General features: G+C 40.5%; 1 protein-coding gene across 1 annotated transcript in view; it reads right to left on the bottom strand.

The window, feature by feature from the left end:
• The window catches only part of clybl (citrate lyase beta like), a gene marked incomplete at its 3' end in the record, with an annotated part of 53,091 nt that extends 34,347 nt beyond the window's left edge, over window positions 1-18,744 (bottom strand). Inside the window, 1 exon segment of the mRNA XM_035677306.1 lies at window positions 18,671-18,744. Coding sequence (XP_035533199.1) covers window positions 18,671-18,714 — 44 coding nt within the window.
• Window positions 18,745-20,262: the final 1,518 nt, after the last annotated feature.

The raw sequence follows: 20,262 nt of genomic DNA, 5'->3' as shown, positions 1-20,262 counted from the left end.
AAGTCAAATACCTTGGGGAATAAATACAGCAAAACGTCTCCAAAACAACAGGCCTACACACCAACACATCATTAAATCAACAACACATTTCCTGTAGCAAAAGCTGTGATGCAAATAGGAAGCTGGGATTGTCAGATTGTCAGAGCTCTGTGTGCTGCGGGTGTTGTGCACCACATGGAGAGAATTCTTGTACCGGCTTTCACCGCAACACAGCAACTGATGAGTCAGAGCCCCACAAACGCTGCCTTCATTTATGGTGTTCTAGTATTTCATAGGGCCAGAATTGTTAATGCATGTTACAAATACAGTACATTAATGCATGACAGCTGACAAAAAGTTGATATAAAATTTGATTGTAAGATTAAAAACCCCATGGCACCTGCCTCTTTGTGCCAAAATCTGATTATAGTCATTTGCAAAAATGCCATGTCAATGCAACTTTCAAACAAACTGCCCCGAGTCTTCACAGTGTGACAGGGCTTCCACATGACAATCTGAAGGGCTTGGATGTGTCCCAGGGGACGAGAGGTGTTGCAGCTGAGAAAAGCAAAGTTTAGAGTTAAAGACTAGCTGGAGGATAAATCCAACCCACCAGTCAAAAGACTGAGATTCTCCAAATGTAAGATGTATTTGATTGCTTTAGGTCATCTGTTAACAAATGCAATCAAACACAAAAGCCATTAATGTAATGGCACTGGCACACATACCAAAACTATGCAGCACTGGGGTACAGACCTGGGTCAGATAACATGAGCTGACCCACTCACATCAACAGAAAGTGTTTTTTTTCCAGTTTGCCTCTGTTGTGAATGGATCCATGACTCTTCTCAAAACATGAGCCACACAAAGGCCTAGATTACTTTAGTGAGCCATACCGATCATAGAATTACTGTAATAACACTGCGTTAGGTGTTTGCATTGTCTTCTAGGCCTCTCAAACATAAACAGAACTCTTATCTATTACAAAGATGCTTGAACATGTGTTGTGTGTAGAGCAGTAGCTGTTAACTTCTCACAGAAGTTAATATAAGCTGTTTTTTATTTCGACATGAACCAATCCTAGAACTTTAAGTATACAGTTACACAACATGGCAACACTTTTGTTTTCCACACTACATTTTTATAGCTCTGGAAAGAGATAAAAGGTTGACAAATGTTTGTCTAATGGTGAACTGAGGGTGTTACACTGTCATACTGGCTGCAAAGCCTGATGTAGCAGTCCTAATGATGGTGTGTCAGTAGATGAAACATCCAGAAACATAAACACCGAACCAACCGCAATGTGGAAAGTGACAAGGAAAGAGCAGGACCCTACCATGGCCTATTTCTCCATTAAGGGTGTGGTGTGGGTGGGGGTGGGTAATAACCAGTGCCCCTTCCTTCCCTTACTGGGAGGACCATGGAAACTCAATGTCACATTTTCAATTTGTTTGGCATAAACACATTCCAGGACCAGACTGAAATCATGTGTCAAAGCACCCAATATATTGTGACTCGCATGGCAATCAAGGGGTTTTAGTGGAGAGAACAGAAGCTTACAAGAAGAGAAGAATTAACTGTTGGTATAATGTTAGCACAGATGCTGCAACAGTTGCACAGGAGTAAAGTTTCTACGCTAGTAACCCGGAATGTGGAGCTCAGGTTTGACCTATGTCTAAATAGTTGATGCCGTTCACACAAGTTCAAGGGAATATATTTAAAAATGGTTGCAACAAACAAAAAAGGGTAACTTTACTGGATTTAATGTATTCATTCTTATGAAAAGTCAGAGCAGCGACTTCCACATGACAATAATGAAAAGATATAGGTGATTAAGAGAATGTAATTGACCTTTTTCACACTAGCCATATTGAAATGAAAAAGTAGGGTAAAAACAGGGGTTAGCAATGACACAAATTAAGGTTCTTGTTGCGTGAAACTATTGCAGATCCTTTTCACCCTGTCAAATACAGGTTTTTTCCACTGTTTTAAAGCCTTGAGTTAGGCGTTATGGTCATCGCCATGACAGTTTGACGGAGCCAGCGAAGGTGAGGTACTGCGAGGTTAGCTGCTCTCATTGGCTGCAAACAATGGCGATCACACACAATCTCGTATTACAGCTAAACAGTACACTAAAACATGTTTCTGAAATGATTTTACGTAAGTCATAGTCCACGCAGTAACAGAATCTTGCTTCGTGTTTGATCAGCACTGCTTGGTTTGACAGTTTTATCTGAGTTTGTCCCAAAAGCAAAAACAGCTTTTTCATCAATTCTATTCTAAATTGGACCATCATTTACTAAATGTACATCATAATGTTTTTAAGAAGACTTCAAACTAGCGAAATCCAATGGAGCTCCCCCTGCTGGCCTTTTCACTGAATGTAGGTTTAAGACACAGTGTTGGCTTTACTTTACAGTCCCAGAAGTTCTGCCCATTATATATAATAATTGCACCTTTAGCTAACACAAATCTACACTGCCAAATTATTTTATTTATTTATTATTATTTATATTATTATCATCTCATAATTGTGGTCATTTCAGACTAATGGGTCATTCTAACTTTACACTCGCCACCTCAGTTGTAGAGACTTACTGAACACATACATTAGCCCCTGGATTAGCCAACCTGTTACGTAGTTTTCCTTTAATGATGCCAAATTACAGGAAAGTAGAAAGTCAAAAGTAATTCAAATAAATACCATGATTAAAAAATAGTGCGTATGAGTGTGATAATGTATGTCCTATGGAGTACAGTTAAGAACTCAATGATGTGAGTATTTATCTGTAACGGAAAGGGGGATTTAAGAATCAAATGCACTCTGATTGAGGGTTCCTGTACGATAGGGCACTGAGCTGAGCCGGAGCGTTGCCACTGACATTCTCCATGGTTATTCATGAACACAGCAGAAATGCAATGCGTCATGGTCAAAAGTCAGTAGTACAGTCAAACTGCAATAGTAGGCATCAGATACAGGAAGTCATTAGGAAGATTCCACTTGGAGTTAGTAAAAAGTTCCCTGAACAGAGTGCAGAATGGGTGTTGGCATATTGTTGTTGGAAATGTCTGCTGACTGACACAGGGCATGACGGCTGACATGGTGCAGACTGTTTTGACTGGAGCATTGCCTAATGACCAAAGTGGGTTTTTTTTTTTAAATGTATTGGAATTTTCACACAAAATACACACAAAATGTGTTGATTCTTATCCGATTGCAAATAAAGGGAGAATTTCGGAATCATGTGGTAAAGATATCCAGAACATAAAATCTCTGACTAGATATGTGGACTAAAACCGAAACTTGAAGCCCAGAAAAGTAAAAAGATAACTGGCTGAGTTTTCTCTCCAGTTTAGCAGCTGGCCGCTGGCTTTGTCCCTCTCTAGAGGTCCTGTAGTAAAGCTGAACTTCAAAAGAGCCTTATCACTGTCACAGTCTCTCGGAAGAGAACACAGTAATGGAGACCGGATGCACAGGCTTACACTAGGTTAGGCTAACACAAGGAGAGGAGTGAAAAAAATGCTTTGAATGTTGCCTTGTAAAGGGAAGAGCTCCTGTATAAGCCTCCTGGCCTCCCCACTACACTTCCTTCCCGAGAAGTAAAAGAATGCTGTGTCAGATTTTATAAATTAGTAGGGACGTGCATTTTAGCTTTCCCTCAGTAGAAAGAATTTTCCAGTCACAGCATTTAGTCAGCCGTCATCTTCCCACAGGTTGCCATGATGTGATAAAAGTTATAATCTGTAAGATTTTCATTATATTGAACCCTATTTTTGATACTATTTATGGCAAGCATTTTTTTTCAGGAACAGCAATTCAATATATTTGTGTTCTGTAATTGTCACTCTAGTGTGTTTTAATTGTTACTGGCAAAGTCTGCCTTTCCGGCGCTCTACTTGTATACCCACGCACAAGAGATTCACAGAAAAGTGAGAACAAAAGCTGGTGCATGCACAAATATTACGTAATGACTCCTCGACCCACAGGTTGTTTGCTGTAAACAGATACACAAGTTGCTCTTCTTTGGTTGCATTATTAAAAGAGTGGCTGCTTAGGACATGTTTGATGCCCCTAGTGGTCAGTCTATATTGATACACTTTAGTAATGCAATATTTTCTTTTGCAATATTGTCTGAATTCTTAAAAACACTATTGATGTTTGCGTTTGAAGCCCAGACCGCTAGATAGCAGTGTAAACGTAAACTGGGGGGCTATGATGTTGTATGTTGCAGGGATTGTGATAAATAATTCTGGCTGCATAAAAAAGTAAAGCATTTTAAACTCAGATTGTATCAATACGGTGGTCTGTTCATTATACTTTGACTGTTTTTCCTAAAATTAGACTTTTTTAAAATTGCAATATATCCTTGCTTGCAGTACTTCAATATATTGAAGCATAACCCCTATATTTTGATATATATGGTATTGCAAGATTTCTGCCAATACACAGCCTATTTTGAAGGGAACTAAGAGACCTACATCATTGAAAAACACACTGTACCACCAATAACCACAGGAGGATTATAACTTAAATAGAATAAAACAGGGTGGTATTAAATCATACACAAATTGAACCAGTATGAAAACTTGTAGACTTGCTGACACTGAATAGTTCTATTCAAATAAAAGTTTTTGTTCTGTAAGTTTTTTTTAAAGATGGTGTTTTATGTGTTTATAATTTGTCAGTACACAGCAAGGATATGACCCTCTAAAGACTCGTTTTGTCTTTAAAGGATCTCATAAATAAACCTGAACTTGAAAGAAGGCGAAGTGAAGCAGGAATGTATACTGTGACAATTTGCAGTTGAGTTTGTTTATGACCAAGGCCCTCTGTCTGGATTGAAAACTATTTCTTATCCCTCTTGCACATGTATAGGACAGTTTGTACAGCTTGGATACTTTGCGTTTTGCACAAAACTTTTGAATTTAAATTTCAAATGAAATGAATGAATGAATGATTTTTTTCTTCCTACATCTCTCTTGCTCTCTCTCTCCTCCATCCTCGCTATGGCTAACACAGTCTAACACAAGGTCCCCATTTTGACTGTGGCTTCATCCTGTATTTTCCAATTATCACCTTTTAAAGGCCAGCTGGGTGCATTCCAAACCATCGGGGGGCAATTCCATTTGCATTGCTCTGAGACAAAGTCATGCCCAAGTACTTTCATGCTAAAGTTCATAACAGACAGTCTAAAAAGACGCCATAACTGCAGCTGAAACGTAATCAATACCTTCTTCAGCCAGATAAAACACATCAAACTGAGAAAATTGTTTTTTTTTTTCTCTCTTTGTAACTGTCATGGTTTACAACAGCTGGAAAACGAGGAAAGAACTAGAAAATAGGACACAAGTGAACAACATCCCCAAGCTTTAAGGTAACAAGTTTGCTTTATAAACACAAGCAGCTTGACCCAAACTTTCTCATTTCAGACTAATCAATGTAGCTCTCCTGTGAGTGTTCCGCTCTGTTTACAATTACAGCTCATTATGCTGATTTTATTCTTCTTTTTCATTAACTTGATTTTTAAGCTGCTCCAGGAATATTTTACATCTATTTTATTTAGGTCAATTTTTTATGTCCATTGAAATTCCGCACAATCAAAGGGCCCTTCCCTCTATTGAAATGACCATTGCATCCATGTGTGAGTGTGTGAGCCTGTGTTTGTGTGTGCCTGTGTGTGTGCTGTTTGGAGGGGCAGGGAGGGGGGAAAGTAACTGTTCCATTTGCTTTGCACATTAATGAACACTGGCTTCTCTGCCTGCCTTTAGGCTCTCTTTCTTAATTCTGGGGCTGTTCACTAGTGTAAACCTGTGTTTGATTTTTCCTCTCCTCTCCCTCTCGGACTGCATATAGCAGCATTTAGCTGTGAATTAATTTTCGTGTTTGGATATACCCTGCTGAGGTGTGATGCCGGTGGCGCATAATCAAAATCTGCAACACTACATATGGGTAGATAGGCCTTGTGGGTATTTTCACGGTGAAGATCCGTAGCTGGGCGGGGGGAAACTAAAAGCAGAGAGCGGGGTCAACGGACAACAGACAAAACAGAAGCCAGCAAAAGGACAATGGGAAATTTAACACAAAAGAATAAATCTATTGTCTTATAGAAGGGAACAGAGCAGAGTATAACTTTGCAGTGTGGTGTGCAGCTGGGAGTGTGTGTTTGTGATAATGCGCATGTCTCTGGCCATGGGACAAGACACGCACCCACAGCCACAGCTCAAACACCAGCAGCCCTTAACATGGTGTGTCTAATGCTCCTATTTAGTGTTTGGGGTGCAGCGGCGCGTGGCCTGAGGTTTTTGGGAGGGGAGCGTGGATAGCACCTAGTCTGACAGCTGTGCCCCAAACAGGAGACAAAAGCCTGAGGAAGTACCGCATCATCGAAGATGGGACTAAAAGGCATGGCAATTTGCTTGTGGTCTGGCCTCTACTGCCATCTGATTCAGCGCACAGTCCACTTTTCATGGTGAATACGGCCCAATAGCACACTCTACTCTTATAATTCAAGCTGAAAGTGGGAGGACATTTTTAGACAAATTCCACTATAAAAAAAGGACAAAGCGTCATGTGGTACATTTAGATCAAAAGCAGGAACACAAACTACTAATTCATAACAGACTTCATTTCAAACAAACAAACAGAAAGAACATAGGCCACCTTTTGTGCATCAGTCTTTTCACTGGAGTTTATTTGTAATCCTTTGATAGGAGGGAGTCTCTTTGTCAATCGGGATACATCAAAGATAAGCCAACTTACCATGCTGCTCGTGTTTGTGTGTCTATGTGTGCATGTCTGTATTCTAGACTTTAACATCCCAGCAAGGCATGTTTTTAATCTATTGATTTAATAAGCTTAGGTAGCGGGCTGTTGGCTAAACAAACGAACCAGTCGTGAGGTGACACATCTTCAGTCCTAAAAACCTGGTATGTGTTTGATGAATAGCTAATGGAATTTACAGTAGAGGATACAGTTTCCTGTCTGTGACTAACAAATAATGCATTTTCAAAACATTTCATTGGCTAATACTTTCTCATGTGTTTTATTTACACGTACACACGCACAGACAAGCACACACACAGTGGATTTGGGGCTGTTAAACACAGCAACAGCAAATGTTAGACCAAAATTCTGAAGTTAGGCAGGATCAAGTTCAAATTCAAATTAAATCTACAAGCATTTAGCACCCAGGGCCAATTTTCATAACCACAAACCCTTTATTAACATACACAGAGGTGTCTGCATTCATGGGTTGGGCTAATAGAAGCAAAAGAGATAATAATTACTTGTTTGTTTTCACATCAGCTATTAGGTGATAATTAGGCCTAGGCGAGAATTTTAACTCTTTTAAATGGTTTGTTTGATCTGAACATGTGCTCCCAGATGGATGTCTGAGTATCCTGCATTAATTATTATCGCAAATGCAAAGCCAATCAAGCCTGTGCAAAACTGGATTTGATGGTTTAATAAGCAGTTCTCCTTACCACCGAACCTGAACACATATATTAGCGGCAATCTAAAAATCCAGCAACAGAAATGTCTGAATCTGCGATCTAACAGAGGATGCAGGCCATCAACACCACACTGATGAACAGTAACGTTGCGTCAACAGTGGCCCCAGTACGCTGGCTGCTCCAGCTGTGTCTGCAGCTTAGAAAATGTATATTGAGGACCGGTTACTGCCGTACATTGCGCGGAGAAACAAGAAGGGTATAGGTTCATTAGGAAAAGAGAATCCAAAAGTCTGTTACGAGAGTTTTTGACTTTTGAAGACAAATTTTATTCATACGTACATACAAGCGTTTAATAAGTTACAATACTTGTTCATCAAAACGCTCTGAAAGTGATCTCAACGATATTGCTCGCCACTGTTGTTATAGTTATGGTGTGGTCTCCGCCATTCAATTGAGTTAAAATGATTTTTTACAAAGATATATTTGTAGTTTTTGTTATAGTTATAGTTGGTGTGGACGGAACTTTACTATGAAGCGAATTGTAAGACGTCAAAGACCAAGGGGTCAACTATTCTTTCATGTTTTCATGACTGTGGTGGATCTGAGTTGAGGTGTGAATAGACACTGACTGTGTGCTTTACTTGGAGCCCGGAGAGGCAGATGAAACCTCAGTAAATGTGAACTGCGGCTCAAGAGGTCCTCACAAAAGGGTGGTGCAGCCATTCCTGGCAACCATATCAATGACTAGCCTTGTTGTAAAATGGAAAACTAAATATTTAGAATACATGTTAACGGGCAAAATAGGAAAACTATCCATCCCTCGCATAAAGGAACTTCCTTTATTATGCCCCTGTGTCCACACACGCACTCACATGCACAGATGTCAGGGGATTAAAATGGCTCAAAAATATCCACTGGTTTAAATTAGACCATCAAACAGCCGGCTGCTGATTTGTTTCCTGTGTGTGTGTGTGTGTGTGTGTGTGTGCGTGTGTGTTTTCTGTGTAGAGGTTGGATAGTGGGTTAAGGGAGAGCACTGAGCAGGTTTTCGACCTCCCATGAGTGCATCGGTGTCAGTTCACTAACACAACAATGTGTCGGACGGAGGGTATTTCATGATGGAGAACCACAAACAAGCCCTTTGTACAACCTGCTAAAAGTAAATTTAATCATTTGAAAGTAAAATTTGACTTTGAGAAGCTTATAATGTTCTGTCTCCGTTCATAATGTCAGACGCTGATCCAACTCTGGACTGGATTATTTAAAGCCAGGGTATGATGCCGCTGCACACACAGCTGCACCTTTTACTCAACGGTCATAAGTCAGCATATGCCAACGTGGATCCACATGGAAGACAAACAGTGCAACACAAGTAAAACTGTAAAAAATCAAAAAGCCATTGACTGCGCATAAAAATCAAGGCATACGTTTTTGTGGACTGCCAAAAAAGAGAAGAGATGCAACATGAACGAGACATTCCAAGCAGATTATTTTCTGAAGAAAGAAAGAAAAACAGAATATTTTATCAAATTTCACCACGAGCTACCTGTTGTCCTTCTCCTGCTTCTATCTCACGCTCCCCATTTTGTTCCGACAGTACTTATTTTGTCCACCCCACCGTGCATGCATTAGGGGGGCCAAATATTGCTACCTATTAACACTATGAACCTGTTCTAATGTAAACCCAGTGTATACCCCATTATTACGCCACGATGTTATTATGTAGTTGCAAAGAGTCTGGCATGATGAAAAAGAGCAGACCCTTCTTAGTGAGAGTGGCTGTGTCCTTAGAGGGCATTAGCTCAGGCATTATCTTGTTGTGCCAGACAGTTCAGTAGTAAACACCCTGGCAGAGGGCCCCGTAGTAAACTCTGATGGAACTGCACCGTAGCGTCGGAGCGTTGTGGCCGTCCTGGCACGGAGATATGGGTCATGCTAGGCTGTCCTCTCCCTCACCCCAACACCAGAGCCCAAACTCTGATGAGATTAGCCGGCCAGCCAGGCGCTCAGTGGTGGTAAAACACAAACACTACTGATTACGTGAACATTAAAGTCAGATCCCCTCACACTTCAGCTCGGTTCCCCTTGTACCGGGTCACGAGTAGGTTAGTATGATGACTTCCCAACATACTGTGTGGTTGTATGTATCTATAACCAATCTCCCCCCAGGGATTAGTAAAGTTTTTCTGGTTTTGATGCGGCACCTCTGTCACTGATAGACCATAGACCCTAACAGGGACATAATTATCTTGTGATTAGAGCAGACATCATCTGAGACACATACTATGAATATCAGTTCCTGGAGAATGGGACAGTGACACAGCTAGCTTCCCAGCATCCTCCCATGAAAGAAAGTGTCTGCTCTGTCAACTTATTTGTTAATATATTCCAGAAATATGAAGCCAAAAAGGTTGATTTGCTTCCAGTGACTACTTTTTTTTTTTTTTTTTGGAGGGGGGGGGCAGGTCAATGCCTTAGCCACTGCTATTCTGTGTTAAATCACTGCTAAAAATGGGATTAGGCAGGTTGGAATGCCAGGGTAATCACTCATTCAGCAGCAGCCAGGAGAAAAGGCCTCCTTAAGGAGAAGGGGTGGGTTTTATATAGCTGAGAGCTTTGATTACTGCTCCGTCTTAAAACCGCATCCGATGAGTAAAGACATGCACTGGTCCTCCCCCACATTTACTGGGCAAGTCGCCCTCCTGGGTTCCTGTAAATAAGTGATGTCACAGCGCTTAATGATGCCCAGACTAGACTCAGCAAGGTCCTGAAAAAAATAAAAATAAAATACACTACCAGCTTCATTACTACTGTGAGCACGCTGCCTAACCGCCATGTCAACAAAGAATTTGTTTTGCACATTGTATCCTATTTCTCTGTGGGACTGCTGATGATACAGTTGAAGTTTGGAGTAGAGAACACAATCAAGTGTATTCTCTCGTCCTGTGAAGCCAGTTAAGTTCAGCCTCGGGGAAAAGAAACGCTGTCCTCATCTGTGGATCGACTGTCGCTAATGAAGATGTTCAGATGGAGGGCGCGCAGAAAAAGACACACTTTCTTTGGGCTTTCTCCTGCTTTCCCCGACGCAGACTGGTAGTGACAGTTGTTTCCAGTTGCTACGTATAAAGGGCCCATCATAAAGCCCGGCTAGAGGAAACAGGATAAGCGCTTGAGCCAAGGCAGTAAAAAGCTCTCTGGGAACTTGAAAGCCACACAAATGAAGTCTGCGTCTGCCATCTGGAAACAATAAACAAACAAAACCCAGCAGCCAAACAAACACCACGAATGGTGGAGGGAGAGAGAGAGAGGAGAGAGGAAGAAATGGAAGCAAAGATTGAGAGTGTGAATGAGTGATAGGGAGCGGAGGGTGTCAATGTTAAAAACGTGTGCAGCACGCATCATTAGCAGACACTGATGGGAAGACAGACATAGACAACCCTTTGTATGAAATCTCCTTTGATGCTAGGGAGATGACCCTGCTGTTTGAATGTGTGTGGTACCACTGAAACCTGGTTCTAATGAAGTACTGTGCTAACAGGAGGCTGCCTGTCTGCAACTTGTGCCAGTGATGTGATGGGAAGTTATAAGTCACTTCCAAATATGGCAAAAAAACCCCGAAAGAAATCAGTCAACTCTTCTCTGCAGGCACAGATATAACAGAAATATGATTTTTTTCCCCCTTTTTTTAAATACATATACAAAGAGAGACAGTCTAATCACAGTTGTCCTCTTGTCAGTGGAGGGTTGTGCGTGGTAATGACCATACAGCTGTTCAATATGGATTGATCCATGAGAGAAGTTTTCTTACTGTGCAGAAGCTGCAATAAACTGTGGAGTCAGTGGAGCAATACGTAAGATCAAGATCAATTACACTATAAAACTATAGATATATTAGATTTCTCCTAAGGGCTGATGGACTTAATGACTTAGAGAACACGGAATACAATACACGTATTGTTTGCACATCAAATTACAACTATGTTTTTGACCGCAGTAATTATATACAGTAGCCTGATTACAACAGATACTGAGGATAAGATAAGATGTTCCTTTATTGATCCCCCGTAGGAGAAATTCAAGTCAGACACAGCAGTATAGGGGAATGTAGTGCAAAAAGTACAGAAGTGTAAAAGTACAATACAAGAATCACAAAATAAGAATATTATAAAATATATTATAAAATAGCCAATAATACAGCCAATAAGGGCTGTAGCTGATGAATATGTATTTATTCATTGACCATCAAGTCCTAAACAAATGACCCATTGATTTTCTGTCAAACAACTTCAAACATTCAAAGTAATTAAAGTAATTTTTAGCCTTTCTGCCTCACTTTTATTTCTGTTGAGTTCAATTTAGTTTACTGTAATAATACTTAATTTTTCAACTAAAATTGCTACTAGTTTACTACTGCTGAAGACACAAACTACTGATTCTTTTTTTTTTCTAAAAATGTGCCTCACAAGAGGAAAAAAAAAGCTCATTGATATTCCAAATGAAGTTTCCTGGATGGTTCTCAGCGACAATGTGGGACTATTTAATGAGGGAAATTTGTGAGATGAAACTTCAGTTAGTACAAGAACAAACATCACAGGCTGCTCTGAAAGTCTTCATCACACAAAGCACACTGTCAACACTGACACCGAGGGGTTACACCAAGAACTGCAGCTATGTGGCCACACCATGGACCCATGCACTATCACAGATAGTCCCACCTATAGGTGTACATATGCTTAAACAAACATGTTATGGCAGAATGGCACAGAGAACCACACACACATACACACAGAGAAACACACAAACACACACACAACCCCCTTGCTGTGCCTGGTTAACAAACACTCTGCTATAAAAGCAGGTCTCTTACTCATTAGGGTGCTGTGTATCAGGCAGGAAATGCTGGGTAAATTACACCTCATCGCCCTGGAACTAGCCGACCATCACCATGGCAATGAGCCAACCTCAGTGCCGTGAGAAGACCAAAACACCATCGTGGCAGAGAAGGAAAAAAAGGGACAGGACAAGACACAGTTTCCCCATATAACTGACAGAAATGATCCAAGTGATGCAAATGTGTAAATTGAACCCAAATCTGTATCTATTTAATAGCCAAAACAACCCCGTTGGCCTTTAAACAGTGGAGCTGACTCCAAATCTGGAAGCAATATCCTGCCCACACACAACTATGACTGCTACCCAATTAATGCTACATGGGCTAAACTGTACCAGCCCAACACTCTTTATTAGAAATTGTTAGTCATGCCTACAGTAAATGCTTTAATACAGTTCAATAAATAAATCAACACAGGCTAAAACTTGTCAAGAGCAAATTTGGTGGCCTCTCTAAGGAGGTCTGTGAGTAATATTTAAAATTATTTGATCGCTATTAAACGACCAAACAGATTGTGACCATAACATGTAAACAGATAAAAAGACAAGTAGTTTGGACAACAATAATGTCTTTTGTAGCAGTGTGTGTGGAAAAAATACAGCCTATTGCCATTTGATTAAAATGGAGTATAACAAAAAATACCATTAGTTATCTTTATCTATACATGGCTTTGTCAAAAATGTTGACACCCCACACAAGTCTTGAAATGGATCATTTGAGCAAGGCACTTGTATTGGCTCGCATCAGTAAAAAGCAAAAACACAAGTTTCACACTCGTGTTATCATTATAAACAGAGACTATTTCCCCAGCTTCTCATTCAATCCGACCACCACGGTCAAACTCTTAACCACATAAACCACTCGTTAGCCAAGTCCACCCCACGTTTCTAGAACAAAATTCTTTTGTTGCATTGTTCACACATTCCTCCCCGGCCGTGTTTATACAGATGCGATTCCATGTGCGCTCTGGGGTCCAAAGAAGTCCTACACTGAAGCCAAAGATGTGCTGTTGATCAAAGGCTTCAGTGCTAAAGCAAAGACACTTGTTTTGGTTTGGGTTTTTTTTTTTTTTTTTTTTTTCTTTTTTTTTTTTTTTTTTTCTTCGGGGATACAGGGTAACATATCCATCTGTTGGCCGCATGGATCCACCTTGGTCCGCGCTGGGACAAGTGTAGGCCTCTCTTCTCTGCCATCCCACACTGCTCCCTCAACCACGTTTACTCAGCTGGTCACCAAGCCAGCCGCCAGAGCTTTGTTTTCACACAGCAACATGTGTTACTTAATGCTCTGTAACAAATTTCAAAGGCAATAGGTAATAGAGCGATTTATTGATTCATTGGCTCAAAAAAAAAAAAAACAATGTCTCTAGGCGCTGGCGATTACATCCACAGGCAGTGATGTTGTGGTGTAGATTTACTTTACTTAAACCCCATCCTGTATTTTGTAGTTTGAATCAGCTTGACAAAACAAGAGAAAAAGAGAAGGGTATGCTTTTAAAAGTGGCTCACGTATTTTTCAAAAACAAAGATTTCAGGCAAAGTTAGGTACTGTGAGGCCATGGCCAAGAATGTGTCCAGTAAAAAAAGATTAGATAAACCATTAAATAGTTCGGGAAAGGCATCGGCCATCCTGCTCCCCCTCCCTAACTTGAGAATTTGCTTACACAGTCCCCATGGTTGTTTTCTTGCTTGATTGGATTATGGCCACACACCTCAAGCTCAGCTTCCACCACCAATCAATGAGGAAAGGAGGTGTCAACACACTGGTGTTTATTCAACACTCATTTATTTTTCTACCGGAAGCCGAAGCTAGCTCGGCCACAGAAGATACCAGATGAGTGAGGGGATTTTCTTTGAGCATTTCGAATTACTGCTCATTTCTAATCGCATTACATGATGTACAAGTGCTAAATATTTTTACAAACAATAATCTGCTCAGTTTATTTTCATTTTATTTAATTGCATTCAATTTAAATTCCTTGACAGTTTTGAATTAAAATGAGCCAATTTACTATGAAATTACTAATGCCTTTATAATGACACTTTGTGCAAATATTTAGAGTCAATATTATTACAAGTGTATATTAAAATTCGGTCTTGTCTTGTTCCTAATCTCTTTTACAACTGAGAAGATGGGGCTGTTAAACTTCAGGCTGTGCGTCCATATGACCAAGCTAAAGGAACTGGTAATGGGAAGACACCAGGAAGTCTGTAATGCTTCCAGTCAGCATGAAGTGCCATCAAAATAAAACCCGCACAGTAGCTGCTGCTTTAAAACAACTGGGGCAATTGAAAATTCCCCTCCCAATTTATGCCAAATGCCACTTTATAAACATTCTAGCATGACTGCCAAGTGTCTGCACTGCTTTATGCCCCTTCTCTTAATTGAAAACGTTATAGGGGTGCATTACACTTGGGGTTTTTATAAGCTGTGCTATAAAGCTCTAGCAGGCCCTGAGAGGGGAAACTGCCCATTAACTTATAAGGTCCAGGCCTTGGCTCTCTTAATTGACAACCTCTAGGCTACTTTCATCACTTGTCGACTTCATAGCGGCAGTCAATGCTTCCTCCAGGATGCTGTTGCATCTTTGACACGAGGGTGTTTGTGACAAAGAGCAGTCTGCCGCCAATGCCAGGGCGAGGGCTCTAGGCTGTCCATAAAACAAGCACACACATTCCTCTCCTAGTTCCAGCCATCTGAGAGGGCTGCATTTAACCATGTAGGTCCTGCTTCCTGCCCAGAAACACCCGCCCAAATTCAATATGAAGGAATGTAGACTTTTTTATGCTTATGCAAGTCTACACATCACATATCATAGAAATCCAGACAGACACTTTCACTTTATAAAGCAATTTAAAATATTAGAAGAAAAATAGGAGATGATAAATTAAAAGAGGGATTATTGAGAGAAAGAATATTTTATTTCTTATCTGGAAATCACCACAAGCACAAAACAAGTGCAAACACGCGCGCGCACACACACACAACACCAGACTGGCGTGACAGTCACTTCACCCTCTAATTTGGCAGGATCATCAGCTTTGTGCCTCTGGAAATTCATGCACCTTGAATTAGAGCCACATGTCACAATGTAGCTGACCAACACAGACACATTACTAGAATATTAAACCCACTTAAGTTCTTTGTAAATGACATTCAAACTGTTTGAAGTTTCTCATTATACCTCCCTATGAGACTTGCATGACAATTTACAAAAGGTATAAGAGCACTAGGGAACTTTGACTGCTAACCATCTGTCACTGAACCTCATGATGTAATACTCCTTCAACGTTAGGGGACTTAGAAGCAACACATTTTAGAAAGAATGGTCAAAATCAAAGCAGCAGAGGAAAAAAACACTGGATCCTGCATTTGATGATAGGAGACATACCGTTACAGTAACTAGCCCTTAAGATGATTGAAACAATTAAATGATTCACAAAATAGTAAACAGACATACAGATTGTTTTATTTATAATGTGAACCACATGACCCCACTAACAGATTCACTCTCCGCAATTTAAGTACATCACTGACCTTTGCTTCAAGTTCCAGATTCAACCCATATAACTGAACTATGTTTGGCTCAATTGACACATACCATTAAAGTAACCATCCCTTAACATCCCACACTGTATTTGGCCCTTGTTTGTCATGTTTTATATCAATACCGGAATGTTTCATCATTGCAACTTGATGAGATCGTGTTTCCTCAGTTTGTGTTTTTATTTAGTGTTTTATTGTTTAAAAAACATCCATTACTGTACTCTATATGTGTGTATGTGTGTGTGTGTGTGTGTGTGTGCTTGAATGCATGCATGCATGTGTGTGTAAAAGTTTAAGAGCACCAATAAAACCACAACACTGAACCATACTCCTCTTGCTCTCTCTCTCTCTCTNNGTGCAATACAAATAAAGTCTGATTGATTAATTGATTGAATATTATAGCCATGTTAGCTGCGTCGATGAACTAAAATAACCTTGTTAATCTCTGTTCATCTAGCGCCACCATCAGGTCAAAATGTTCTATTTGTTCTGTACTTTGGTTTATGACCATATTATTATTCCCATAAGTCCAAACTGTACTTTGTGTTTAGTGCTAATTTGCTAACCTTAGATGGTGAACAACTGCATGTACACCTGCTAAACATCAGCAGGTTAACATTGTCACTGTGAGCACATTAGCATGCCTAAGTTAGCTTTGGGCACTGCTGGGCCTCAGTGCAGCCTTACAGAGCTGGCTTTATACTTTTACTCTTGCTATAGAATGGCGCACCAATGTGATGTACTTCGAGTTGTCAGATGTGTATTTCATTTGCTGGATTCATTTATTAATTTACAATGATGGAAAATAAAGAAAGATGAATGAAACAATTACCTAATTCACAAAACAGTACACATATAGACATGCAATTGTATTATTTATAATGTGAAACTACATGATGCCACTAACAGCTATACTGCCTGCAATGTAAGTACATCACTGACCTTTGCTTCAAGTTATAGAATTAACCCGTGTAATTGACCCCATGTGGCACAATTATTGAACTGGTTTAATCTTGGCTTTGGCCCAAAGTCACACATGCGTAAGCGAAACCAATAACATTATTATCATAATTCCATTATGTTTTATCAATTCAATTAATATAGCAACAAAAATATTCACTTGGTGGCTGTTGTTACCTAAATATAATATATTGCTGATAGGAAAGACTGTGACCACAATGTTTCCAGTTTAGATGACTGGAAATTTGTGGGTGTGGAGAGTGAATGAGAAGGACTCAACAACAAATGCTCGACCTACAAGCTCTTAAGCAAGTGGCTCAGCTTCACTGAGGGCCGTGAAGCTGCTCATTAGCCACCAGAGCAGAAAGCCTGTGGTTGCACTGGGTGTATAAACTAAAGAGACTGACAGTACTTTCTGAAATATGATCATAACCAAACTATGACAATAGAGGAATTCAAATGCACACCACTGTGTATTTGTCTGTCAAAAAGATGTTAATCTGATGAATACAGTTTTTTTTAATGTACCACTTTGAAAAGGACAGTTCCTTTTATATCAGCAAGGGTATTGGAAAGTATAAAGTACTACTAATCAGTAACTGTAATCAGTGAAATGCTATCAAAAGGTGTCACCAGTTTCTTTAGTAATATTATATCATCCATTCAGATTCAGTGACTTCCTGGAGTCTGCACATCATCACAGTGAGGTTGCCAGGCAACCAGCACTACAGCCCAAGATGCTCAGCTGGGCAGTGCTGTGCGGATGGAAAAGAAAAGTTTGACCTTGTTTGTGAATGGATTAAACAAGCTTGATTCGTGTTTCGAGTTTTTCGAGTTTCACCTGCTTCTAGACTTTATGCTAAGCTAGGCTAACCTAACCGAGGCAGCTGGACTTGCAAGATCAAAGACCATCAAAAGCGAGAACCCATCTCGCCAGGTTTCAGCCTATGCCATTGTGGCTCGCACAGGCACAAGAGTGCTATCGCTCTTCTCATCTAACTCTCATCTCAACTAATCCCTCTCCACTGTGGTGCATTGACCTCTCTCCACCACCGTAGCACAGCCTGATCAGTACAGACTGCCGTAGACTGACACAACCAGATTAGTTAGTAATATCTGATACTTGAAAAGACAAATGCAACAAGACATGAAGTCAAAAGAATGTTTAAAACTTTATACTTCTTTCCATCGTCGTCCTTGTTGACAAAAAAGTATACACTGAAAGCTAGATGGAAACACAACAGAATATTAAACACCTACCTACCTCAACATCACAAGAGTGCAGTGCGGCTGTGCAACAGTAGATCAGTTAAATGGATGAGATACACTCTGTACAGCAACAGCAACACAGTAACACCATACAACCTGCACAATACAAGGTGACATCCCAAGAATAAAAAGCTAACAGTTACACCCCGTTTCATACCCCAGTTCCCCCAGTAGTCAGCTTAGCACCTTTCAGCTTTCTCTCTGTCCAACTACCTGGCCTCGGTGTGTTACTGCTATCAGTAACAGCAGGTTTAGATCTCCTCATTCAGAGACACTGGAGTACAGTGGACCACAGCACGGTTTATCTTCTGACGTTCTGTGCACATTGTCCAGCCTTTATAAACTCATTCGAGACGTAACAAACAAGTATCCACACACATATATAATGTTAAATGCTGTACTTCTCCCCAGCGCACAAAACAAGAGCTATCTCTGTGTCCAGCAACTGCAGCTACCGTCCAATTGATGAACACTTATGACACCAACTGAGCGCCGTTAAATGCTGCCGACTGCAGAGAGAGACAGAGCACCTTTGGGAGAGGCAGAAACAGAAAACATACAGTGACTTACTGTGGAACAAGTCGTCTCACAGCTCTGGTCATGTGCGCCGCCATGATTCCTTCGGTGACGCGCAGAAAGAGCGAGCAGCGATTGGCTGCCGAAGCAGTTCCTTCGTAAAGACCGAGCTATGGGATTGGCTACGGCATAGACGAGGGGCGGGCTCTGGAGGACTCTTAGCACATGGGAAGGTAAACAGTAGTGGGATGGTACTGTTGTGGGAATGGGCGGGGCGAAACAGATTTGGAAAAGAAAAACATTTATGATAAAAGTAATTTATTTTACAATATAATTTGAAAGAAGTAATAGAAACGAGTTAAAATGAAGGTTAAAGTTGGTCAATAGAGATGATCTAAATCAGTTATATCCTGTGTGTTTGCTACATCCCACAATTCTTTGCCTCACAGATGGTGTCTGTCTACAATAACTCCTGTGTCCTGCTCTATGAGACAGAAGGGACAGAGGCAGACTGAAGCTTGCAATGGAGAGAAACAGGGGAGGAATAAGAGCGAGGAGAGATCTGAGCACAAGGCACGTCACCCCAGGAGTTCTCTCTCACAGCAGTGGTGAATTACTACCACTACCATCAGCCAGGTCCAAGTGTGGTGCACAAATGACACGCAATATTTGCCGTGATTAAGTCAGCAGGGGATTTGCTCCAAATGTCAGCATTCAGAAGACAGCCATTGGCCTGTGGGTGTATTTAAATGTGTATGTGCTGCTGAACATACTTTACTTTAGGAAGGTTGTAGACCTAAATGTGTTTGGTGGCAGTATTACCCTTAGTAGAAATAGAGGAAAAGGCTAAGTCCATGGTGATCATCTCTTGGTCTTGCTTCAGTAGGAAAATACCTGCCTTGACATCGCAGATAATAACAAAAGAAATGTTTATATGTATATATATATATATATATATATATATATGTATATACTCATTAAAAGGAACTCTAGTTTTCCCATTTTTGCAGAGACCAGAAAGTGTACATTCATGGCCCAAACACCTGAGGCTCAGAACTGCTCACAACTGATAGACATAAGGAACCTGTAACAATGTGTGACTATATGCCATTATTTTTTTTCCAGAGCATTTCTGTTGGACTCGTGCTGTTCTTAATAGATGTTTTTCCCTCTCTCCCAAAGGATGGCAGCACATGAAAAACAGAAACATGAGTTTTAATACTAGCTCACAAACCTTTACAACCTGACCTACAATAGATCATTGATTTTTATACATCTTATTTTGGTGGCTACTTCTCCAGTACATCTATGGTCTAGGTAAGAAAACATGGATTGTTTTATATAGATTTTATCCTTAAACAAAGGGGGCTTATGTGCACATCCATTCCTACATGGGATAAAAATGCAATGGAGTTGGAAAATTCCATCCATGGGTTACTTGGAAACTACTTCTTTCCCTCCCCCTTCCGTTCATCGAACACAATTGTTGTCTACTAATCCAGTTTTGATAGCATTTGGCACACTTTCTTTGGATCACAGCAAGATGCTCAACTTCCATTCTGGTCTCCCCTAGGAACCTCTGAGCCCAAGAAAGCAGCCGACACCAGGTCGCGCCAGAGCAGGGGGGTTCTCTGTATCCTCATAAA

The sequence above is a fragment of the Morone saxatilis genome, unplaced genomic scaffold (assembly GCF_004916995.1).
Source record: "Morone saxatilis isolate NCDOM2014 unplaced genomic scaffold, NCSU_SB_2.0 Contig5, whole genome shotgun sequence".
Taxonomy (NCBI): domain Eukaryota; kingdom Metazoa; phylum Chordata; class Actinopteri; family Moronidae; genus Morone; species Morone saxatilis.
The sequence above is the reverse complement of the archived record's forward strand: the minus strand, read 5'-3'. Positions and strand labels throughout refer to the sequence as shown.